Source organism: Tachypleus tridentatus, chromosome 10 (assembly GCF_004210375.1).
Source record: "Tachypleus tridentatus isolate NWPU-2018 chromosome 10, ASM421037v1, whole genome shotgun sequence".
In the NCBI taxonomy this organism is placed as follows: Eukaryota; Metazoa; Arthropoda; class Merostomata; order Xiphosura; family Limulidae; genus Tachypleus; species Tachypleus tridentatus.
In genome coordinates, this window is record NC_134834.1 from 97,106,971 (window position 1) to 97,134,314 (window position 27,344).

Genomic DNA, 27,344 nt, shown 5'->3' on the forward strand with positions numbered 1-27,344 from the left:
TTTTATGCTTGTATTTCGTAAAACGCGCTTTTCAAACTAACAGGGAAAACGTGTAGAAAATGATTAAATGCTTTATGAAACGTTTTATCACACAAAAATGAACAAAAAACGTAAAGACTATCAAACAAAAAATGTGTTCACTCAGATCCTTCGCAGCTTATCGCATTTTATGACAACGTTTAACAACATCTACACAATAAACCTATAAAGCTGTCTGCCGATATAATTTTATACTTACGATATATTCGGCGCTAGAACTTCCTTCTAAAAGAGTGATTAAACGAAACGTCTCCACCTATCCGTGGTGATTGTGAGTTATTAGTACATAAATCTGCCGAATAGTAAATTTATACTCCAAAAACATTTCACTTCATTTTGCGTTTGGAACACAACTAAATATATTCAAATTTAGTGAAACTCTTTCATGAAATTTGAGATAGTAATTGACATTTGATTGTTCCTCGAAGGTTTCAAAGTTTTCACTCTACTCATTTTATGAATGATAAGCTAACCAAGGACTATAACGAAAAGCTAAACAATCCTAATTTGAATTTTTATGAGATTTTAGAAAGAAAACGTTTGCATATAACGGAAGAAGAATCACTTCATCAGTTGTCTGCAGTGCACAATTTTTCATAATTTAAACAGCATATTTGTTGTATAACATGCTACGTATAACTTATCTCGTGCGAGTTTCCGATTTATTGTGTCACGATTTCAAATAGCCTGAAATGTTAGTTTTCGTTTAGAAGTCAATCGTATTTGATATTTATTAGATTTATGATATTTTCCAGCATGACCTATACACACAATTTTCCTTCTTAACATAAATATGTTTTAATATACTACAAATAATACGGTTATTACAAATAATAATTTATATACAAACGTTTTACGAAGTTACAAACAACACTGAGTCTTCTATCTGGTCTGAAACTGAATATTATATCGGCGGTTCACGATGAGTGAATTAATTCTAAGTTGGTATTGTTACACTTCAATTTATAGCTAGCTTCACGTCGTTTACAAGCTGACTTTTCTCCAACGTAGATATCTAATGTCTTCGTAGAAATACTAACGTCCGAAGTTAATTAACTCAAGTTAAACAGTTAGTAAAGTTCGAAATCTATAAACATTCCTTTTCAAATATCCGTAGTTTTCCGATTAATAAGCTTGTATACCAGTCACAGCTTCCGAAGTTTATAGTATACAACTGTTGCAAACCAAAAATATTAAACTGTCTCTTGGCACGTAGATTTATAAACATTTAGGGTAAGGTTCTCTAAAGTTTAGTTTGCAAGAAGGTAAAACATGTATTTTGTTTCTTACGCTCGAGAATTTTTTCCACATTTAGAGAACAGGAAGGACTTTAACAGTACACATTTAACAACACAAGTTACGTGAATTTCTAAATATATATTTAACTAAGAAAAACGTCGATATTAAAATGAGTATACATCAGTAACTCTGTTACAGACATGTTTCTTATAGGCTTTCAGATATAAACAAGTCAGTGTTACTTCCTCCTTTTTGTAATCCACTCCTTGAAAATGATTTCCATATTCAACCTTCTTAGCTATTCAACTTTATAAATACAGTTTAATTTATCACGTAACATTATAAATTTGTTTCTTAGGCCATAGTTACACAATTGGTTATCTGCATTCTTCTCACTGTAGATATTCGAATCTTGAATTTCAGGAGCGTAAATCTTTAAACTTGTCATTCATCTGTGATAAATGACAACGAGATGGCATGCTTTGCTTGAACAGGTTGAATAATGGTTTATACAAATGCTCTCTTGAGTCTAAAGCATTGTTTATAGCCAATGAATAACTTAACTTACAAATGATGTTAATTCACGAGGCCCGGTGGTTAAGGCGCTCGACTCGTTATTTTGGGTCGCTGGTTCGAATCCCCGTCACACCAAACAGTGGTGATGGCATTATAATATGACGGTCAATCCCCACTATTCATTGGTAAAAGAGTAACTCAAGAGTTGGCGGTGGGTGGTGACGACCAGCTGCCTTTTCTCTAGTCTTACACTGCAAGATTAGGGACGGCTAGTGCAGATAGCCCTTGAGTAGCTTTGCCCGAAATTAAAAAAACAAACAAACAAAATTTTATAACCCTATAGACACTCTATAAAATGTAAAGTTTGGATTACTAAACCACGTTCGACAAAAACCGAACTGTAGTTCTAACATAAAGCTTAAACATCGCTATGTTGAAAACTGGAAAAGTAAGGTGGTCAGTGTCATTGGTTGGTTTACCATAAGTTACATTAACTTTAAAATGCTTATTGAGTGATCAAAATGTGTATTTCTCTGCTTATATAAATGCAAATATGTATTTAGAGGTGAGAGAAAAAGTTAATCTAAAATATATATTTATCAATATAAAGTACTGCAGAATTTTAGTCATTTAGAAAGCAGATTTTTACAAATTTATATAAAGGTTTGATATGTTAAAGTCTTTTTAAATATTGTCTCATTATGCACGGTTACAAATTTTAGTTCGCTTTTCTGGGTACCTCCTGGTAATTTTTAAAACTTTCGATTTGTTTTTTCAAGTAATTAGGTGGTAGATATTTAAAAAAATAATAATCAGTTTCAAGTTTATGTACAAAATCATGACCAAGTTATTATTACCTTATAAGAAAGTCATGTCTGTATTAAAGTCAGTTTTAGTTAGCTAGGTGTTTGTTTTCAGTCAAGCGCAAAGCTACACAAAGGACTATCTCTACTCTACCCACCACGGGTATCGAAACCTACTTTTTGGCGCTATAAACCATCAGACTTATTGCTGAGCCATTGAATGCGTGGTCAAGAGAAACATTTTTCTTTGTCAGCGATAAGCTTATGGCCTTTACAGCACTAAAATCCTAGATTAGATTCCCTCGCACTTGACTCAAAGAAAATAGCCAACTGTATAGCTTTGTGCTATAAAACAACGGTATTTGTTTTTGGATAAAGTAGAATAATAAATATAATATTGAAAGCAAGCTGTAAATTTGACTGTTACTTCACAATAATTAAATATTTTAAGTCATTTTCAAAGTACCTAAAACAAATTTAAAAATAAAATATATGCATCGCCTATTCTGGATTGATTGGATTTGGTTAAGCAAAAAGCTACAGAGTAGTCTGTTTTTGGTGAGACAATGACAAGTCTCGACACCCGATTTTTAGCGTCATAAGCCCTCAATGACGAAGTTGAATTTTTGAAAGTTTTCAAAATTATTACACGATTGAACTATAGCTGAAGATGCAGATTAAAAATCTTTAAATCATCAAGTAAACATTATTCACAAAAATTGTCAATCTCCGTATAGTATAAATAGCCTAACAGAAAGGGTGGTTTTACTGAAACCGGACTTAGTTAAAACAGTTAATTCTGAATATCAGTTTACCATGTTATGAAAATATATATTTGTCAAATTATAAAATATTGTTAACTTGAAAAGGGAAAGCATATTCCAAAGTAATGTACCTTTTGGGCCACTTAGCTATATAGTATATACAGCAAATTGTGAAAACAATAATGATTAACTGCGCTCAGTAAGTTCTCACATGACAACTTGTGTAATGTTTCTCATGTGCCAACATGAAATAGAATGCAAGTATATAACTTAACAACCAGTAACGTGATCCTTCTGTGATATAAATTGTTTTTATATCTAAACTCTATGCAGTGGGATAAACAAATAAAATACACGTGGAAGAAAACTATGAATACTTTCATGAAACGTAGACTATGTTTTAAGAAATAAGATTTCCTTGTATTCTTTCACAAACACGTAAATAGCTTTCTCAAACTAATCTCTAAAGATTTAGAGGGCCAGTCACAACGACACTGCTCAAGAAACTCCATGGCTTTAGAGGGCCAGTCACAACAATAGTACTCTAAACGTCTCAAGGTTTCAGAGGGTCTGTCACAACGATACTGCTGTAAAAGCTTCATGGTTTAAGAGGGCCAGTCACAAAGATGCTATTCTAAAAGCTTCATGGTTTTAGCAAGCCAGTCACGACGATACTGCTGTAAAAGTTTTATGGTTTTAGCAGACCAGTCACAACGATACTACTCTAAAAGGTTCATAGTTTTAGAGGGCCAGTCACAACGATACTACTCTAAAAGGTTCATAGTTAGAGGGCCAGCCACAACGATACTACTCTAAAAGGTTCATAGTTTTAGAGGGCCAGTCACGACGATACTGCTGTAAAAGGTTCATGGTTTTAGAGGGCCAGTCACAAAGATGCTATTCTAAAAGCTTCATGGTTTTAGCAAGCCAGTCACGACGATACTGCTGTAAAAGTTTTATGGTTTTAGCAGACCAGTCACAACGATACTACTCTAAAAGGTTCATAGTTTTAGAGGGCCAGTCACAACGATACTACTCTAAAAGGTTCATAGTTAGAGGGCCAGCCACAACGATACTACTCTAAAAGGTTCATAGTTTTAGAGGGCCAGTCACGACGATACTGCTGTAAAAGTTTTATGGTTTTAGCAGACCAGTCACAACGATACTGCTGTAAAAGGTTCATAGTTTTAGAGGGCCAGTCACGACGATACTGCTGTAAAAGTTTTATGGTTTTAGCAGACCAGTCACAACGATACTGCTGTAAAAGGTTCATAGTTTTAGAGGGCCAGTCACGACGATACTGCTGTAAAAGTTTTATGGTTTTAGCAGACCAGTCACGACGATACTGCTGTAAAAGTTTTATGGTTTTAGCAGACCAGTCACAACGATACTGCTGTAAAAGGTTCATAGTTTTAGAGGGCCAGTCACAACGATACTGCTCGAAAACGTTATTATACTCGAACGTCACAATGATTATGTTAAGCAGCGCTTCTAACCGTCTTAAGTTGACAATAATTGATTTACGCTAATCAATAACAGAACGTTAACCTGTAAGGCTTATACGTAAAATATTATAATATGTAACTGGTCAAAACAGCCTACTAATACACGAAAAAAAGTTATAAGGTGAAAATGAAATTTAAATGTCCAATTAAAGTTTCTCCGACACGCTACTAGGTGAATGAAGTGTACTGCAATGTTTTGAAAAGTAACAAACTGCTATTTCGTAGATCCGTCATCTCTCAACCAACTTAAGATATAATTGCATTTTTGTACTCAGGAGATCAAATTCTTTCGATTTATGACCTTCACCACGACAAGGTCTCATAGATTAATTTTCTTGAATCCTGCCTGACAGAATTTCAATTTGAGGTTAGCCTGTGAGAGATCTTGTTCGGTAATAAAATCGAATTGGGTTTATGCGCGCCTCACGCTTTGCATAGATGGCGCACAAAAACCGCTAATAAAAAAAAGAGGGAGGAGGTTTAATAAATTAATTTACTTTAATCCTACTTCAAACAGTTTTAAAGTTCGAGGCTATTTACGAATTTATTTTTACATAACTTCAACCCGTTATGTTTTTACTAGTCAGGCAAAGATAGTTTTTACTATAGGCTATCCATTATGTGTTAACATCCATTACTCTGTTGATTGCAGTAATTTGTGGTACGTAACTAGAAATTATCTTATGATGCACATTGACTTCAGTTATTGGCCGGGAAATTAGAGTGCTTGACTCGTAATCTGAGAGTCGCTGGTTTGAATCCCCGTCACACCAAACATTCTCGTTTTTTCAGCCATGGGGGCGTTTTAATGTGTCGGACAATCCCACTATTCGTTGATAAAAAGAGTAGCCCAAGAGTTGGGCTAGTTGGGCTTCTCTCTAGTCCTAAATTGCTAAATTAGGAACTGTTAGGGCATATAATCCTCGTGTAGCTTTGCACGAAATCACAACAAACAAATTTTTGTTTCAAAATTGTTACCCAAGAAGGGGATTTAAAAATTTGATTTATGACACATTTTCACCTTTATGAAGACATCTGGCTTCCATCATTTATAATTAACTGACTCGATTACTGAAAAATGTCCGACAGTATACATAGGTTATTTTATTTTAGGATTTTTGCTCGGAAAGGGGAATAAAAACTAAAACTCTGAAATGGAACATATTATCACCTTTCTTTTACAGGCTTTCGATTTTGAATTCAAAGACAGGTTTTAAATAAGTTAATTTTGTCAATATACCTTTTACAAAGCGGAATATTCAATTGGGATCTAGTGAGATCGTTGGGGATTTAATAACAAGTAAGGAGAAGGGGATCGTTATCTGCTGTTCTTCTTAAAGGGTACCCCAGCTACATGATATAACATTTTATTTCTTTGCACATGGACAACTGATTTGAAATAACACCCGTTATTCACATAATTACTCTACCTTTATACATGCATAGAATGGCCATAAATAACTAAATTTCATATCATGAAAACTTGTCTGCCTAATAAGAAATAGTTTACGTTATCCAGTAAAGATCTATGCGATTGTTAAAGCTATATCGTTAGAAACCGGGTTTCGATACCCGTGATGAACAGAACACAGTGCCCGGCATGGCCAAGCGTGTTAAGGCGTGCGACTCGTAATCTGAGGGTCGCGGGTTCGCATCCCCGTGGCGCTAAACATGCTTGCTCTTTCAGCCGTGGGGACGTTATAATGTAACGGTCAATCCCACTATTCGTTGGTAAAAGAGTAGCCCAAGAATTGGCGGTTGGTAGTGATGACTAGCTGCCTTCCCCTTACACTGCTAAATTAGGGACGGCTAGCACAGATAGCCCTCGAGTAGCTTTGTGCGAAATTTAAAAAACAAACAAGCAAACAGAACACAGATAGCCCGTTGCGTGGCTTTGTGCTGAACTACAAACAAACCAAAGTATAACTAATAAAATATTTTAGCTGCAGAATAAACACTATAAAAGTGCATAACGTGATGCATTAGTGAATTAAGTTTTACAAGGTGATTAAGAAAAGTTATTACTTCTTATCTGCGACTCTTTGGTTGAATATGCGAGTTACTAAACAGTGTTGGTAAGAGGGAAGTTTACTAATTACAACGCTAAAACCCGAGAATAAATTCTCCACATCAGAAAGAATGCAGACTGCCATTTGTGAAGTTTGCGATAAAAACGTTACCTTTGTTGTTAAGCGCAAAGTTACAAAACAGCTAGCTGTACAGAACATACTACCACTGTTGTTCGTTTGTTTTGAACTTCGTGCAAAGCTACACGAGGGCTATCTGCGCCAGCCGTCCCTAATTTAGCAGTGTGAGACTAGAGTGAAGGCAGCTAGTAATCACCATCCACCGTCAACTCTTTGGTTAATCCTTTACCAACGAATAGTAGGACTTTCCGTCTTATTATAACGACCACACGGCTGAAAGGGCAAGAATGTTTGATGTGACAGGAATTCGAACCCTTGACCCTCAGATTACTAGTCGAGCTCCCTAACCACCTGGCCATGCCCAGCCACTATCAACATCAAGACAATATTTCTAACGTTACAAGTTCAAATATTTACCGCTATAACACTGAGGTGAGGCAGGCTGCAAAAACACAACCCTAGTAAATACATGCTTCGCCGAAAATCTCCAATTCAAAAACACGAAAACACAATTAGATATTTAAAGTTAATTAACAAGTTTAATTGTAAAATAAGCTGCCGATTTGATTTTATTTTTAATATTTAAACTTGTTCCTAAATACACATGCAAAGTTTATATTTGAGTTCAGTCGACGTACACAATCTATCCTTCTATGGGACCAAACGATTTACAAGCCTGATAATAAAATATTAGAAAAGATGTTTGATTCAGAAAACAAAAGTTTCAAGATGATAAAGACATAATACATTTAATTATTAAACTAAATAAACTTCTTTGTGCGTTTTTCTTACAGCAAAGCCACATCGGGCTATCTATTGTGTCCACTAATGGCAGCCGAACTTCTTTGTTTGAATTTCGCGCAAAGCTACACGAGGGATATCTGCGCTAGCCGTCCCTAATTTAGTAGTGTAAGACAAGAGGGAAGGCAGCTAGTCATCACCACCCACCGCCAACTCTTGGACTACTCTTTTACCAACGAATAGTGGGATTGACCGTCACATTATAATGCCCCCACAGCTGAAAGGGCGAGCATGTTTGGTGTGACAGGGATTCGAACCCGCGACCCTTGGATTACGAGTCGAGTGCCTTAACCACGTGGCCATTCTGGGACGGGAGCCAAACTTCTGAGTTTAACGTTGTAAATGCGTAAAGACTTTTTTGAAATCTACATTTTATTCAAATAGCAGCAGCCTCAAAAAACGAAACCGTTTCTTCCTTAAACCCTATTACAAACAAGGTCATTCCTTCTCCGAAAATATAGCTTTAAAGATTGCTTTGTAACAATAGATATACATTAAAATATTGAATTGAATGTATAACCGAGACAATGAAATTGTAAACTGTTATTCTTAAAACGTGCTATAGACAACAAATTCATATTAACGTTTCCACTAGGTATTCATGTCAAATCAGTAATAACTATAAATTGAGGTAAATATTCGATTTTTTTTTTTCGGCTGGTCCATTAAATAAAAACAAGTTGGTGAAAATCTAAAATTTTGTTTTTGTGTTTACTCTTTTCGTCTTTCGCCTACAGTTTTTTTTTTTAATATACTATCGACATTTAAACATATACAGCGAATGTGCAAAGCTACACAATGGACTATCTTTGCATCGTCCACATCGAAATATCGAACCCCGACCTTTAGAGTTGTTAATTCCGTTAACTAATCACTGAACCGGCTGGAGTGTCTTCCCCCCTTTAGAAACAAAAATTTAATGTTCGTCGCTGTCATTTAAAACAGACTATTACCCTGGATGTGTAACCCATTCCAGCTGCTTACATGAGCAAACCCAATCAAAGAAATGCGATTATTTTAAAAGATAAATTGAGAATACATAAACTGCTCCTGTAGTAATACATAACCTGCTCCTGTAGTACCACTGTTGGTACCATCGAACTGAATGTTGGATAAACAGACGCCAGTTGAGAAACGTACCAACAAGTAGTAATAATACCAACATAGATACTAGGAGGTTAAACTTCGCAAAAAACTGATTTCACATGGCTTTGCTACTCTTGCGAGATTCTGTTTTTTAACACTGGAAGCTACACACAGTTGCTTATGATCATCGACTTTGCGGTAATGTCGTACCTTACACTAATTTATTGCAAACTCAATTAATTCATTCTTTGCTGTACGAACTGAGTTTGTTTTTGTTTTCAGCGCATAGGTACACAATGGACTACAGGAGTCCATCACAAGGAATCGAATTCCAGACTTTAGCGACGTATGTCTGATAGATCCCAGACAAGCTTTACATAAAGTTGTTCAAATGAATCCTCTGGAAGACTTGTTTAGAAATGTAATACGCCAATTTGCACTTGAACGTTTACCGTGACGACCTAAGTTCCAGTAATATTTGGCCCAGAATGGCCAGGTGGTTAAGGCACTCGACTCGTAATCCGAAGGTTGTGGGTTCGAATCTCTGTCACACCAAACATGCTCATCCTTTCAGCTGTGGGGACATTGTAATGTGACACTTAATCCCACTATTCATTGGTGAAAGAGTAGCTCAAGAGTTGGCGGTGGGTGGTGATGACTAGCTGCCTTCCATCTAATCTTACACCGCTAAATTAGGGATGGCTTGTGAAGACAGCCCTCAAACAGCTTTGCACGAAATTCAAAACAAAAAAACCAAACCAGTAATTTTTAACATCAAGACATTGACAGAGCTGATGTACAAATATTTTATTGTTATACTTTCACATAAAGTACAAAAATATTCATTTTTCTTCATAAACAAATTTTTCATAATAACAAAATAAATTCATCAAGCCTTCCTTTGTAGGAATAAATTTGAGAGGTTATATTATTACTACCTACAGAAATACTGTTAACAATGTAAGGATGTTTCAAGCCTGTAGAACTACAGTGATATGAAATTCTACTAATTTCAGCTACAGTAACTTCAAAAATACATATCAAATTATTGGTGTTATTAAACATAAAACAATGGCTTACTTGGTGAAATATAAAAATGTATTTCTGGTTTTTTAATTTAGTTGTCAGATAAACCATTACTTAAAACATACCATTTCATTGGTAATTAAAAACTTAAACTACTAAAATAAAAATATTTAAAAAAATTCATGTCTAACAATATTTTAAGGCATGAAAATTGTTCTCTCATAAAGGCACAAAAATCCTGTTCACAAAGGTAGGTTATGTTTAGAAGGTATACAAAATATGTAAGTATTGATATTATTATTACATTCTACAAGACTTTAATAATACAATAATCTTATGTTACACTTACATTAAAATGGTTTTCATTAAGTTATTCTGGGAACATTATTATGGATGTCAAAATATTTTCCTTGGTTATGACAACTTTGAAATTGTTTATTTGCAATATTATTAAGAGCACATTTAACAATGGATTTCAATGACAAACATAGGAAATCCAGTAAAAGGAAGTGTGTTTGAATTTGCATAGCTATCTATCAATTTGCCTGATAAAAGTTCTAATCATTTGGTCACTATTATCAGTTTTTTTAAGGCAGAAAACATTTTCTATTTTATCTTCCTTAATTTTTTTTACAAAATTTGAATTCACCTGACTAATGAATTCTCAAAATATTAGTGTCTTTTATAACAGACACAACTAGAAATGATAACAAGGTACAGCAATATTTTTCCAAGAAGAATCCTGCATAACAATAGAATGAATTCACCTAGTTAGGACTAATTATCCTATGATAACAAACTGGTAATATTACTATGTTGAATGCTTTATGAGTATTATGAATTAATATACTAACTGTATAAAAAGGTTACAGATAATACAACAGTGTCACACATTTTAAGTCTGATAGCTGCATATTTGTATAATTTACACATTTATTTGTTACCAGATATAATAGTGGTACATTTATGTACGAACGTCTTAAACAGAGGACCCAGAGTCTCATCTTGTAATTTTAAAAATTCAAGTCCTAAGACAATAACCCAGTACCATACACAATCTTGTAGTTTATTCAGTGAGTATTGAAAATACACAGATATTGCGCGAGTGCGTGTCATATTTAACTACTGCTATTCTAAGCAAGTATTCTAGCATTATACAAAGAAATTCAGTCATTGTTCATAAGTAGTCATTAACAGAAACAATGATGATTTCTCCTCCAGTCGTAACCAGTCTTTGTTTGTTTGTTTGGTTTTGGTCTGTGTTTGTAAAAGTTGTGGTTGCCTTATATTCTGCACAGAACTCAATTTTCTATTTTCTTCAAATGGTAATTTTGACCCTTAGCCTTTCAACTCCAAAATAACTAAGGTTCTTTTCCATCTCCAAACATGCAAACTGTCGTATTGAAACAATATTGTTTTCACCAACCCAAGTACACAAAACTGATGTAAGCTGGCCACATTTATGACTGATGAACAAAATACATCAAACTGACACAGTGAAATATTATGTTCCAAGAAACCAAACATATAAAAATGAAATATACTACTCACATTTGTTCCAGGTAATATATTATATCAAATTTAATGAACCAATCATATGCATCTGAGATTAATGTACAATTACCTTCGCATGACAAGAAAATGTAAATGTAAATCAGCACCATACGATACACGACCTTTAACTAGATTCATGTTTCAGAAAAGTTACAAAACTAAACATATTTAAGTGGATGGCCTTCAGAGAAAACAGGGTTCAGCTGATATTAAGCAAACTCTTATGAGCTAATTAACCTAAAACCACTTAACTATTATATCACCAGTTCAACATTGCTAAATCATAACTGTTAACAAGATCTTTAATTATCATTGTTTTTTCTAATAATAACCTAATTAGGTAAATGATGGAAATATATGCTGAAAGCTATTTTATTTGCTAAAGAACTAGTAAAAATAGACAAATAATTTTATTGGTAAAAAAACATTACTATTTAGTTCTACCTGGGTTTCTAACCTACTCATTCACAAAAATCTTTAAAATAGTTTTGTCAAACTATACTGCAAACTTCATTAAAATTAAATAGCAGCTTCAAGTTGTAAAAAATGAACACTGAAAAACAATCTTTGTGTATGCCCTACTTACCACGTAAGTCATTTGTTATTGAAAAGTAAATCAGCCAAAGTGTATATGGTAATCCTTTGTCCTTATCATGTTAACCAAAACATGAAAACAATAATCATTGAAGTTTCCTTAAATAAATAAACTGTCATTCACCATCATAAGCAGTTACTACAAACATTCTTTCATTTTGAACAACTGTTTAAATCACATTTTTATCCCAGCAATGTACTTCTCATCTTAACTCCCAATACGTGTTGTTATATTAACTGAACATACATAAATGAGATTAGATATTAAAATATCCATGAATACATTACCCACATCCTAATGCTTAATTGTTAAAAACAGTATCACAAATTATAATATCACAATAATTATTAGTACAAACACTCCACAGGAATTTGTTTGTCAACTTGTGTAATAACTTGTTTAATTATAACATACCTGAAATTTTATTTCAAAACATAAGATTATTTCCTTATTTGCATGTCTGATATATCTAAACATAATACCAAATTAATATAACCCAATTCTTTAAACTGTGCAGGCAAAGTTGTAGAGAGCCAACCTTCATCCAGGAAAATACTTGGATTGTACAGCACAAAGACACCATTGGTTTCTTCAAAATACTATTCAAAAATGATCTCTACATCTTTGATTTGATGAATGGTTGTAGATGTTTATAGTATGAATCATGGACCTGTAAAGATAGGTTAAAAAACATGACAAACCAACCATGCTTTCAAAAAAAAAACTATTGCTAGCATATACCGCACTATGTATCGTAGCAAAAATTATGAAATACCAAAGTATACCTCAAATTACAAAATGTTCACATGACAATAATACATTTTGTTGATCTTGGGAATACAAAGATTAACTTCCCAAAAATAACACAAATATACACAACCACATATTTAATAAACTTTAATACAAGTGTGTTGAAAAGAAAAAAAAAATCACATCAATATCCAGTTTCATTTAAGTTGTATGTACAGGGTAGCCTGTAAGTCTCTACCCATCCATATATCATATGTATCCAGTATATCTGTGTGCTGTCCCTCATTCTTACTGCATAATATTATGTGACACCACGCTATGCGAGACATTTTCCTCAACATAGCAGGGTTATTGTTCCAAATGCTGCAGTAACAGCTGCCTTCAACTCATCATTAGTATTATTGAATATAACATTTTAACATATGGATGGGTAGGGACCTCTTGTAATTTTGCCATCTGTAAATATTTATATATATATTCTTCAATAGTTTTCAAACTCATCATAACATTGGTTATTCCAATCTCATTCTGTAGCGTCATCTAATATTTCTATCAATTATCCACAATATGAAATGTTGCCATATACATACAATACTGTGTATGTAATAAATGTGTGTGTGTGAACACATTGGCATGTGTAAAAAATACATGTGCATTATTACTAACTCCATAAAAAACGTTTTCTTCTTATCAGCACTTCCCTATCCCATGTTGTTGTTACATTGAAATGTGGCAACTCTTTAGCATTCCATGTAGTTGTAGTGTTGACGTCTCGTGGTTATTTAGTATTCCATGTAGTTGTGATGTTGAAGTCTCACGATTTTTCTCCTGTGATATACCACATTCAGAACAACTCAGGTAGACAAGAGTTCTACTGATAGGCTTAATCAAGACTTGATAAAATGTGTCTACTCAAACTTATTCTGCTCAAATAAAAGTTTTTATATTAGATACATTTTTTCTGCTTATTTATTCTAGTTTTAATCATCTTTGAAACTTTCAGTACACAAAACAGGCTATATATAACACCACAGTATCACATCAAACAAGAGAAATAATATGCAACAAAATATTAGTAGATTGCATTTGTAAACAAACACAACACACTGTATTCAATACATGAATGTGTTAACATTTAGAAATGTTACCCTCATCTCAACAAGACAGGTTCACACCATAAAAATTCCTATCCAATGTAAACGTCTTTACCCAAACTTTCTCTTAAGCAACAACAAATGACAGTCCAATAATATTTTTATATAGAACACATCAGTACAAGAATGTAGTATGTTAACAAAGTATCCAATATACAACACCAACCAGTATTTTAGACGCACTTTCGTAAAAACTATACACATATATTAAAATACAACATTGCTGTATTATCTTCAGTACACAAAGAAAATACACAGCATCAACTATCATCTCATGAGACTTTCATACATGTCACAAATATAATTAAATACTGCATAGGACCTTATTATTCAATTCACAAAATAACATCTGACATAAAACTTGTGTCTTGTACAGTTTTCATACACAACTCAGTAAAAAACACAATAATGAGATTTTAACACAAAAGACACACTTATAATATTTAGTGTAGTATATGTTAACACCACACAGTTACACTCTTTAGAAATACTCTGGGAATGACGAATACATAAATAATCACTAATAGAATTTATAGTATTAAATACATGAATCACAGAACAACTTCAATGAAGCCAGTGTGTAGAAACTTGAAAGATTAGGTAAGGTTTCTCAAGATACAAACATTACCAGTTAAATAGATAAATACCTTCTATTACTACTTACACAAACACGCTGGTTCTTGAATTATTTGGTCAAATCAATGAAACCAAGTTATTTGAGTAAGAAACCTTTCAATCGTTAATTAATTATCTAGTTTGTTCAAAAGCTATGTTAATCTATCTCGTTACTAAGTAAACTAAGGTTACTGTTTTCTAGAAACTACATTTTCATTACCTTTTATTTAACTGAAGGTTTTGAACAGTAAGATTTATTATAACATATACCTGGCTTTTATTCAACGGAGCATTCTGAGCCCACTCATACATTCTTAATGTTAATTAATTATCTAGTTTGTTCAAAAGCTATGTTAATCTATCTCGTTACTAAGTAAACTAAGGTTACTGTTTTCTAGAAACTACATTTTCATTACCTTTTATTTAACTGAAGGTTTTGAACAGTAAGATTTATTATAACACATACCTGGCTTTTATTCAACGGAGCATTCTGAGCCCACTCATACATTCTTTCATAAACTTGACCATCATAGCAACCAAGGGCGCTATTCAGCACTAAGTCATGGAAATCAAAAGCATCTACTAGAGCCACAGCATCAGGACGGAGCTCAGAAAGGCGTGTGTAGATGATGTTCCTCATTTGTTTCAAGTCATCATCAGTCATTCCAACCTATAAAAGGCAACAGTGTTATTAACTCTTTATGTTATAAATGCAATACAGAAAGCATATTATTAAAACTACATAACCATTAAAGATATCACATTAGACACAATGGAAATTAGCTTGCAATGTACCTGTATGCACATGTAACTGGTATGTTTGCACAGAGTGTACACATAAGCATGCTTACTGGCCTGACACAAATACAGAGTTGAGTTTCAAAACATACTGATGTTTCATAAGGGGTATATTTATTTAACTATAGGAGTATTTGTTCCACTGTTTACTTTTATTTTCACTCCTGTTTTATTCAAATGTGTCTGATGCAGGCTAATGGTCAAAATGTAACAAATGTGTCTGTGCTGGTCAAAGGTCAAAATGTAACAAATGTGTCTGTGCTGGTCAAAGGTCAAAATGCAACGCTCGTTAAAAACTTTAACATGACGGAAAGTGTTTGTATAGAAGTTATTTTTTCGCAAAGTACTACATCTATAAACACTCTTAGAAGAGCACTTACCACTGTAAATACCTAAAACAATAGAGATTACTGACAGCTGTGTAAGTTAATTAATTCTTCAATTAATAGTACAGCCTTAAGAAATAGTTATTGTTCATATTTATTTCATTTCATTTATAGAACAGAAATTCACAAAAAATACTGACCCATTTAGTGTTCCATGCATAGGAAAGGAGTTGAATTACTGAATACGTAGAACATTTATCTTAAGCACGAATGATACGTACAGACTATTTAGTTATTTATCACTAAGAATCATAAAGAATAAAATGTGAACAGACACATTGGTAAAGTATGATGAGTTAACAAGAAAGATTTGCAATTTTTATCCCTCACTTAGGACTATAAAACATTTAAAAACAAAGTTAATCACTGAATTATTAACTTCAAAACAATCAGAAAAAATAAATTGATTAGATGGTGATGTCACGTCAATATACGAGTACTATTTACATGAAAACATTAAAAATAGGACTTCAGACATTAGCTAACATCAGTTGAAGGTTAGAAAACATGGTTGTTACAACTAGCTCTTTCCTATAATTAACACAAATTGAAATGATATGAAACTGAGTTATTAAGATGATATATTTAGTCTAATTTCCAAATACTAACAAAAAAAAAAAGTATTTCTACCCAGATTTGCAAGACTAGCACATGTGTTTAAAATCAAACACCAACAAGAAAGATTCAACAAAAAACATATCTTTTTATTTCATAAGAATTGAAGGAAATGCCAAAGTTCAACTTGTCACAATCTATCAAGGTAGAAATTTTACATTAATAAAATTTGCTTATATGTGTGAAAAAGCCCATTTGCTATATTCTTTACAATGTACATAAAGTGGATAAATTAAAAAGACATTTTTCTTTTAAAAAATTTACTTCCAATAGATATTTGCCTCAACATACACATAACCTATCTTTCTCAGTACATCTCCACCAGAGAGATTTGCATGCCACTAGTTTTGAGACAATTACCACCTAAATTTACATGTACTATGCCACCACATGATTATACCATTATGTGATAAAGTTCTCCATGTGCATTAACTCCACTCATGCATTTGCACTCACAAATCTTCATTCTTTGATGAGGCAAGTATGCAAACACACATCATAAGCAGAATGGATGGGTAGAAATATGTATAGATGCAAGAATCTCTCAAAAATGCATTTTCAGGTAAGAAAAATGTTAATTTCTAAGATGGTAGTTCAACTTTTACAAAGATTAGCTAGAATCCAACACTGTTATGGTGAAGAAACCAATGAAAAATATACCTATATAAGCACTCTTCAAAACGTATCTGAAGAATCCCCTTGGGGTGTAACACTAACTATCACCTAAACAAGCCTTTATATGTGGCAAAGTGAACATCTGCACAAAGTAATGCCAAACTATTGAATGACCTTATTCGTAACCAGAAATAATTAAGAAATTTTTAGTAAAAATGTCTCTAATTTTTTATTTCTTCATATTTATTTAATGCATTATTACATTTGTTACAGAATAGTTCAATACTTTTGTTTAAAGTCTCTTTATTAAATCCATTAACTAATATTAACTTTTGTATCAGTATTTCAACATCACTGATAAAATATTGTAATTTTTTACAAATTTTACAGTATCTGAATAATTGTGAAAGTATAATGCTTATAACAGAAAGATATGGTAAGTTACTATTAAAAGAGGGTAAATCATAAATTGGAAAGGCAAAATATTTTCTTTTATCAAAAATATTTACATTGAAATCCTTATCAATTATTTTGATTTTTAAATCTAAATAATGTGCTTTTGTATTAGATATTGAAGTATTTTCAATTTCTAATTCTGCTGGATAAATAGTGTTTACAACATTATTTATATATATATATTGTAGAGTAAGTGCTCACCTCAACTCAACTGAACAAATAACAGATCCTGTCTACAGGAGAACACTATTACGCAGCATTGGTCCATATTTATTGCAAGTCCACCTCAACTCTTTTCAGACTCTGGTTGCAGAAAGAGGAGTGAAAAGTCATTTATTGGTACTCACCTATACTCTACTGTAGAAGGACACCAGGGATATAAGTGATATATCCAATATATACGAAATGGTAACCCACACTACACTAACAGTGTTACCATTGTCCCATTTCACATCATCTTCTTCTAGCTTCAATGTTTGAGTTCCAATTAGAAAAGGTTCTCAATAATCACCACCACCAACAGCTAGGAACTGATAAATAGCGAGGGTATCCTATGCTACACTCAATAAAGAGGAAGGAGACCTGAAAAAGGTGCCAAGTTCATTACTGGTCCTTCAGTCTGGAAATATCTTTTGATGGAAGAGAGCAATAGGTTATTGCAAATTCTATTTTAGAAGCTAACAAAGGCAAGCTAGAAAAGTGGTCAAAACACCTTCCTGGTGCTGGTGTAAAAAGGAAATTTGATTCAAAGATTAGTTTTTTCCCCAAAACTAAGTAGTAAACAAAAAATAAAGGGAGATAGAAGAAGAGATAACAACCAAGAATAGGCTAACAGATACAGATAGTCAAAGAAAAGAAATGCTAGCCCTGATTCATAAATGTGACAAGCAAATGAGTTCATGATACCAATGAGTACAAGTGGCAGTGATATTGAGTCAAAGAGAAGAGCAAGGATTGAGAAGATACAAAACTGAACATTTTCCTACATTTAAAAACCCATTTCCTCAAAATGTACAAGTTTTCACTCCCCTCCACTCAAGTTTATTCACGTGAGACATCTGCATTCCTTCATACAAATGATCATGCAGCAACAATCTACAACAGCAATGTAACACAACTATTATCCTCATTAATACCCTCTCAACTGTGCAGCCCCATAATCACATCAAGATTGGGCAGTACCTATAAAATCAACACTAGAAGTGGGGAAGTCAGATGGAAATTGTGAGTGGTGGTAAGTATTTATACATTTTGTGTGTAGAAAACTGTTAACTTCTAACATGATGTCCGACACTGAGTTGATGGAGTATCTGGCGTGTAGATGATCCCCCTTTTAAAAAAAGTACCTAAAGGAAGACCATGGGGTGAGCAAATAAATGGAAAGCAACACTTTCATGAGAGACTGCATGAAATTGTATTGTAATAAGACAGAAACTATAATGAGACCTCTCTAATTTAATCATTTGTGCATATCTAAACTGACCATTACCATATATGCTTGAAACTGACATCCAGGAGACAGTAGGAAGGTGGACGTCAAAATGAAGGTGCATCTCCAGTCCACCACCACACATCTAAAATTAAGGGACTAGGTTTAGAGTGGCTAGGCATACCAGACTGTTAACAGAAGATCAACTTCAATTAACATCGGGTGAACCATAACAGGGATATTTAGCCCACAATAGAAAGAGAGTCCTTTAAAGATCACTTCTGGTACACGAACTGGTAGGGAAGATAAGCTTCCATACCAAGAATCTGCATCCAAGGTGTGGACATCTAACACAACTATTACCATATCTCCATAAATTGACACCTGAGGGATGTTAGAAAGATGAACAGCAACATGGTCCATACAAAAGCTACACATGAAGTCTGAATGTAGGAATGGATGGATGATTCATGTCTAATTTATACTGGTGAAAGGAGTGGTGGAAGGATGGAAAGGAAAAGGAAGCAATATCAGTATTCAGTGTAGAATGGGAACCACAGATGACCCAATCAATACAGAGCTACCAACGGAACATACAACAGAATGGTCTGGATTATGAAAAGGACCTGGGAATCAGATGAACTGAATGGTAGGCATACAGATATGGACCAGACTAATACTGAATGACAGCATCTATTAATACAACTAAAGAATGTGGAAAAGAAGACTAAAACACAAGATGAGTGGCAAAGGCATCCAGTACTAGACACTGTACTTCTGAAACATCCATGAGTTCAATGACAACTATGCAGGAAGTACCTTGTTAGAATGTGATAAATGACCTTCAAATCTATTTGTGGCACAAGCCAACAAAAGAATATGATGGCCGTGGACTCAATACAGGAGGTTCAACAATTCAAAAAGGTTTCTCAGCTAAGTGCCCCTTGCCCGGAGATATATGAGAGCACTGAAATTTTGGAATGCACCATCACCTACTGAGTCTGAAGGTCCAGAAGGAAATGAATTAAAACCCACTAAATGAGAAAAAAACTCTTAGAGACCAAAATGGAGAGAGAAGGTCCACTACCTTGAAATCACTTGATAATCTTGAATATCTAGATAATCATCCCATTAAAAAAGAAGAGCATTGTACAAAGATGAAATAATGGTCAAGGAGGAGAAAGGGAAACACCAACAGTAGTGTTGTCTCAATCCACCCAGCAGGCAAATATGATATATGAAAAAGGAAAGGGACATCCAAGGAAAGAATCCCAACTTAGCCTCCACTCCTTCCATCAAAGCTTACTGAAGGTGATGCACTACCAAGAGGGATAAAATCTTTCAGGGAAGCCAATGTCTTCAAAAGAGATAGAACCTTTAGAGCAGTGAGAGAAGCAGAGGAGGATAAGTTGAGAACCATAACCTGTAAATGAAATGGAAAATGTTAGGCCTCACATATGAAGGAATTGAACAATACCCCCCAATGAACAAGGTATTGAATTGGGGTGAGGAAAAGAATTCTCTATCCCCACCAACCAAACAACCCAAGCAAATTCTCATAGAAGAAACTGTATTATGCGCAGAAGTGGTGTGCAAGGGAGATAGAAGTAGTCAGTCATCCTTGTAAAGGTGGAAATGAACATTCCAGGAAAGATGAAGATTGGCAAATGCACAGACCACCCAATGAAAAGAGGGAGAAGTGAGCTCAAACAGAAAGACACAACCATAAAGGACAAAACAGAGGTAAAGTCAAGATGCAGGGGGATATGAGACAGTAAAGAGAGACCACAAACTATCTATAGTAGTCTTCCATAGATCAGAAGTGAAATCTCATCATTTCTAAGATAGCCTACAAAACCCAAGATCAAATGTCAAAAGACTGCTAAACGTGGGCAAAGCAGAGGAACCTGTCCCTACTATATATTCTCTGAAAACATTGGTTCCCCAGGTATACTATAATATGAAACAGGAAAATAAAGGCTGAGAAAAAATAACTGAAGAATAAGGGTTTAAAAACATCAAAGTGGCAAGTGATGAAAAATGTTGCAAGACAGTGGAGTGAAACACAGAACAGTGCTATATCAAGGCATATTCTACAAGAGTATGTTGAGTTACAGCATACCAACTGGTCCTGAAAATGATCTGTGTTAACATCAGTACCTAATGAAGGTGTTGAAATACAGGACACTAGCTCATCAGTGGGTGGAACACTGAAAAGGACAGGTGAAGAGTCAAAGGAAATGGAAAAAAAGACAAAATGCATCGTACCTAAAGCAATAATTTGACAAATTGAGAAAACCTGGAGACCTCCCTTGAAATGAAATGTAACAATCAGGCATAAGTAAGAGGGAACAGGCTATCAAAAATTTGCATCTACATTTTCAGGCATATTCTCAAAATGTAAAAAGAGGAAAATCATCCAGCAACCTGGAGGACTGCACAAAGGTAGTCAACTTCTTTGAAACAGCACCATTACTTCCTCAGCAGAAAAGCTTATCCTCACACCATTTGAATTTCCAAATCAAATTAAAAAAAAAGAAAAAGACTTGAAAACATGGAAAAAAGTGTATGTGTGTGTGTTTTAAATAACACTCAAAAAATTATCTAATTATCTAAATATTCATAAATTATCATATCTAAATTATGACTTTCACAGACAGACTGAGAAAGATTGCTAATCCGTGTAAAGAGGTGTATTAATGACTCAGAAACTATAATATAAATAATATGGGAATTTTTCAATGTATTTCAATGACCCATTTTTTGCATGACAGTCAGTCAGTTATAAATACTGTGTTACGAGTTACAAACCTTTTATACTCCATTGCTGAAATAATGAAATCATGACATAACAGTTGCAACATAAAAACCAGTTAACAGATTTAAGTACTATTGTAACACTTTCTATCAACCATTGTAGCAATCAACTATTTCATTTGAAGCATTTTATATATATAATTTTGGTAATAATATGGCTTAAGTTCTTAGTTCAAACTTTTAACAAAAGAACACTTACCAAGTTGCACTGCTCTTTCAGATGTGCTAATATCCAAAATAAACTGTTTCAAAGTGTCAAAGTCTTATATTTTTAAACTAATGTTTTAACATAATAAAAACACAATCACACAAGTTATACAAACTTTAGGAGTTTCAAAAATATCTTTCATGTCTTGATTAATGTTTCTGTTTTGACTTACAGTGTTACAAACAAACTGACTTACAAAACCAAAAGGTACTGGATTTTCCAAGATGTTCCAAAGTAGATACACTTGACATAATCTAATCAACACAGCTTTTAATGCTTCAGAACATTGTTTTTCTTTGATCCACTGTACATAAATTGAAAGCACGCGAGTACAGTATATGAGCCTATAATACACAGAACAAAAATACACAATTATAATGAAACAAAATAAACACAGAAATATCACAAATATAACAAAGAAGATAAACATGCATTACATGTGAAATAATATAAAGATATAGAATAATAAATTATAATAATATTAGAGTACCTTAAACTAAATTTTAAAAAATCTTGGTTTGTGTACAAAAAATACTCGTGTAGTTGAAAGAACAATAAAAATTAGACATAGAAATGCTTTTAAATCAAAATCAATCACATAAACATTTAAAATAAAATCACATATTCACAGAATATAAAATTTAATTATCTTTCAATTATAATTTAGGTTAAACTTGCTTTTAATCACAAACTTAAACATGACCAGTATTATTCATGTTCTCAACCACCACATTAGCATCATTTCCTCAAAGTAAATTCAGTTAGCACAGTAATAAAATTATTGTTTTCCCCCAAGGTACAATTTTCTCAATTCTAACCAGTTTCAAAGTTGTTGTATTTTCCCACTGTACAATTCTCTCAATTTTAACCAGTACTTTAAAATATTTTTACACTAACTTCAGAAGTGATAAAAAATGAGGGAAGGCAACTAATAAACACCACTCATCACCAACTCTTAGGCTGACTGTTATATCATTACGCCCCCACAGTTGAAATAGAAAGTATATGTAACAACAGATTTTGATCCTTCAACAAGCAGATTGTGAAACAAGCACCATAACCAAATGGTCCTGTTTCTTCAACAAGTCTTCTGTTTGTATGCTTATCTGACTACATAAAATTTATCAATATTTTCATTAAAAGAGTCTTCAGTGAAGAGTTTGCCATTGGTTACCAAATTCAAAACATGTTACTAAACTTAATGTTTTGACACAGAAGAAAACTTTGTAACAGAAACAATTCAACAGAGAAGCATTATAAAGTTGTGAAAACAATGTCAAAAAAACCCACAAAAAGTCTGGTTTATTTCCAAGTGCTTAAACTTGTCCATTAAGATCCTCTGTTCATTTTACAGGAACTCCAGCTGACTGGATCGATCAAACCGTAAATTACTGATAAAACTATTTAATTTAGGGTGATGTACAGACTTCCTGTATCTATATTATTAATAATGTACTAATAATATTGATAATTGAGCTTCATTAGGATATATAATTAAAAAATAGAAGGACAGCCTAATATCACATGACAAGGGAAATCTTGTGTAAAAAACATTTCTTGTAGAAAAAAAACACACCTGAAAAACAACAAAAGTACATAATTTTACTTTTAAGAGATAATAGTGACCAAGCAATAATAAACTTCAGTTTTTGGCTATGCAGAAAAATGCAAAAAAAAAAAAAAATTTAAATTATAAATAAACTGTTCAGAGACTTCTCAGATTACGCAGCAATAAATAAACTGTTCAGAGACTTCTCAGATTATGCAGGAATAAATAAACTGTTCAGAGACTTCTCAGATTATGCAGGAATAAATAAACTGTTCAGAGACTTCTCAGATTATGCAGGAATAAATAAACTGTTCAGAGACTTCTCAGATTACGCAGGAATAAATAAACTGTTCAGAGACTTCTCAGAGTATGCAGGAATAAATAAACTGTTCAGAGACTTCTCAGAGTATGCAGGAATAAATAAACTGTTCAGAGACTTCTCAGAGTATGCAGGAATAAATAAACTGTTCAGAGACTTCTCAGAGTATGCAGGAATATATAAACTGTTCAGAGACTTCTCAGAGTATGCAGGAATAAATAAACAGTTCAGAGACTTCTCAGAGTATGCAGGAATAAAAGGTTAAAATTTATCTCAATTTTTCTTTTTCAGTCACACCAACTCTGTAAAATATGTATTACATAGTGTTTGGCTAAAATATTGGTGAAATAGAATTTATTATTTACAAAATATTGAAATTTGATGCTGTATCTCATACTTCACAAAAACTGAACTTATGGTTTTCCATTTCCTCATCACATCCTATAAAATGGTAAAAGTAGATTAAAATATCTCAGAAATTCATATTACCAGCGCTGTAACCAAAAAGTATCATATTACCAGCTCCGTAACCAAAAAGTATTTCTCTAAGTTTACTGTTCTCATGGAGTTTTGACACCAGATACTGACTTTCAAAAACATAACACCCTAATAGAACACTAGATAGTCACACAAAATATATTGGCAAAGGAAACATTACTAGCTAAGAGTGTTCTGTTCCAATACTTCTTATAAAATAGTGTTTCTTTGGTGGCAGTATTGACAGAAGTTGCATACATTCATAGCTGAAAATAGGACCAAAAATGACAAAACTTTTCTAAATTAAAACCCATGGCCTCATTGTAGTGAAATTGAAGTCCCTTAAAATAAAGTAGTTATAAACAAACAATCATTTTAAGTGTGGAATTTTCTTTGTAATCACCTTCAAAAATATGCAGTGTGAAACTTCAACAATAATAAAAATGTTTTACAGTACTAAATCTGTTGTTTACCTAATTTTTTTAATTTATGTGCAAGAAATTCCCATGAAAAAAAAAATTCATGACTATACCTTAGCACCTTTGATTAGATCCACTTGACTCATGTTCCATGCCACCTCTGGTCTATTTTTTTCCATCAAATTCTTAACCCGTTCAGCAGATTGATGAACTTGTCTGGAAACACAGTGGCAAAAAAAAAAGTGTTACCTTTCTGAATATAATATGATCTTTTAGTTTAAAAATAACAAAGTAATCAGATGAATTGCAGTGAGATTGACTGGATGTAGCATTTCTCAAGCTCATATTAAAAAGTACTAAATTTTAATCCTTTAAAAATAATGAAAGATACCACTGATAAAAAGGCTTAACTCAAATATAGCTTCAAAACAAATGGAATTTTCAAATGATATAAAAACTACCAAAAATGTATTTTTATGAAACCCAATACATGCGCTGAAAGTTTACATAATTCATATAAAAGCTTATTTGGTTTCATTCCTCCACCATAACTACTTAATACATAAATATTTCTTTTATAGAAATTGGAAAATGTTCTTTAAATAGTATTTTCACAGTTGAGAATTTACAATAACATAAATACCAAGTTATGAATTTAGTGTAAAATAAAGACAATTATGCAATTTGCCAACAATAGATGTGTTTTTTTCAACTAATTAACTTTACTGGACTTAAGGAACATCACAGATATTCCTTGATTATTTCCATTTCAAAGTGGAAATACTTAACCCTATCTGCCCAGGCATTGTTTACTGTGCATGTCGTGAGGTTTTAGTGACTTGCATTAAAAATGTTAAACTACTTTTTTGCTCATCTTATACCAATTGGTATAGCATAAAATTGTAGCTAATAATCTGTATCTTAGTAGCATGCAAGTTTTATGTTCTTAGTTTTATTAGACAATATTTAAAAAGAAATCCTGAATTTCCCCCAGCACGAGAAAGGTGACAAGTTTTCTGTAGGCATCTCTTCTTCTCTTTGCACATGCACTATTCAAAACAAATACACAACATGTTCACAGACAATGTGTTTTTTAGTTTATTAAAAATACTTCATTAAAAAATATGAGTTTTTTAAGTGAAAGACTTATAATGTTTACCAAAACATTGTCAAATTTCTTGAAGATGCTCTCTATATTAAAAGTTAATAGTGTCAAACCCATAATGAGTTTGAAAGAGTACAAAATGGTCACTTTTTAGCAGAAATACAAACTTAGCATGGACAATGTAAACAGTATCTAGTTTTGTCTTTATAAAAAACCACAATTTACTTTAGTATTACTATAACTTTTGAAGCTGCAAATTGTCCAATGCTTTAAGGTATTTTAGAAACTATTAAAATAATTTCCTGTTTTATAATTTCATTTTTTTTGTTGTTGATCAAAATATTCTATTCTATATATCTACTCAACCTTAAGTTGAATAGAATTTAACATTTATTTTAATAATTTGTTTTGCTGACTGTAAAGATTTTAATCAAACAAATATGGCAAAGTCTAACAAAAAATTCTCCACCACCCATGACTTAACCTTCCAAAACAGCATCATTAAGGTCTTTGCAGGGAAGTCATTATAATGTTTGCTAACAATATTTTTAACTGGGATCAACTCATGTCTAACAAATGTGGTTTCCTTTTAACAAATATTAAGCTATTTGTTTGACTAAAATACACATAATATTATTCAATAAATGATGATTTAAATCATTAAAATATTCACCAATACCCACCATACTTTCTAAACTTAACTAAGCTTACCTAATGGCTTGTGACAAAAAACAAACTCTTCTATTTTGTAATATATATAATTTTGATAAAAATAAATCAGGAAACAAAATCTTGTAAAATTAAAATCACAAAAGAATTTGTAATAAATTATATTCTAATTATATCTAACAAGTGTGTGCTTGATACCTGAAACAGGTATGGTTAATTGAATGCGGAAGTTTCTCAACTTTCAAATCAGAACTTAAAGTTCTGATGATTATTTCTGTCACATTTCAGCTCAGCTCAGTGAATTTCATGGTTACAAACCTGTATGCTACAGCTCTATACAGAGAAATTAGCCAATCAAGATCCGTCACATCTGAAGACTTAAGTGGTCTTTGAAAACTTTCATCCAGAAGGTATCAGAACCATTGATTCTGGAGCAAGTTGTTGCTGACCCTTCAAACATTTCAGAAGATACCTAGAAATCAATTCAAGGAAATATTTGGTAAGAAGAGGTGTAAAATAAAATTATAACAACTGGATATTACATACGTAAATGTTTCTCTGTATGTCACCAGTATTTACTTAAATACTACAACTAGAACTACTGCTTGTATTTTAAAGCCATTCCAGTGGTATAATACTTTCCAATTGATTGGATATAAACAAATCACTATCACATATTTTATAATATCAACACTGCTTTGGTGCACTTTATTTTTACATAGCAAATAGTATTCTTTTAGTATTTCCCTTCTATAATCTTTTCCCTCACCATTTTCATTATTATGATACTGCACGTATATAATGAATATAACAAAATAAATTGATGTGCAAACACAAATATAGAATACAAAACATTTTTTGCTCATCTAAATTAGAATTTTAAATTTT

The 27,344-nt window shown here is 32.8% G+C and overlaps 1 protein-coding gene across 1 annotated transcript; it reads right to left on the reverse strand.

The window, feature by feature from the left end:
- Window positions 1–10,991: 10,991 nt before the first annotated feature.
- LOC143229919 (peroxisomal acyl-coenzyme A oxidase 1-like) lies at window positions 10,992–26,924 on the reverse strand. Its single transcript, XM_076462787.1, has 5 exons — window positions 26,775–26,924; window positions 24,796–24,898; window positions 22,115–22,262; window positions 15,061–15,264; window positions 10,992–12,745 (listed from the first exon to the last, which is right to left on the reverse strand). Exons 4-5 carry the CDS (start codon window positions 15,256–15,258, stop codon window positions 12,692–12,694), a joined length of 252 nt encoding a protein of 83 aa, XP_076318902.1. The 5' UTR covers window positions 15,259–15,264; window positions 22,115–22,262; window positions 24,796–24,898; window positions 26,775–26,924; the 3' UTR covers window positions 10,992–12,691.
- Window positions 26,925–27,344: the final 420 nt, after the last annotated feature.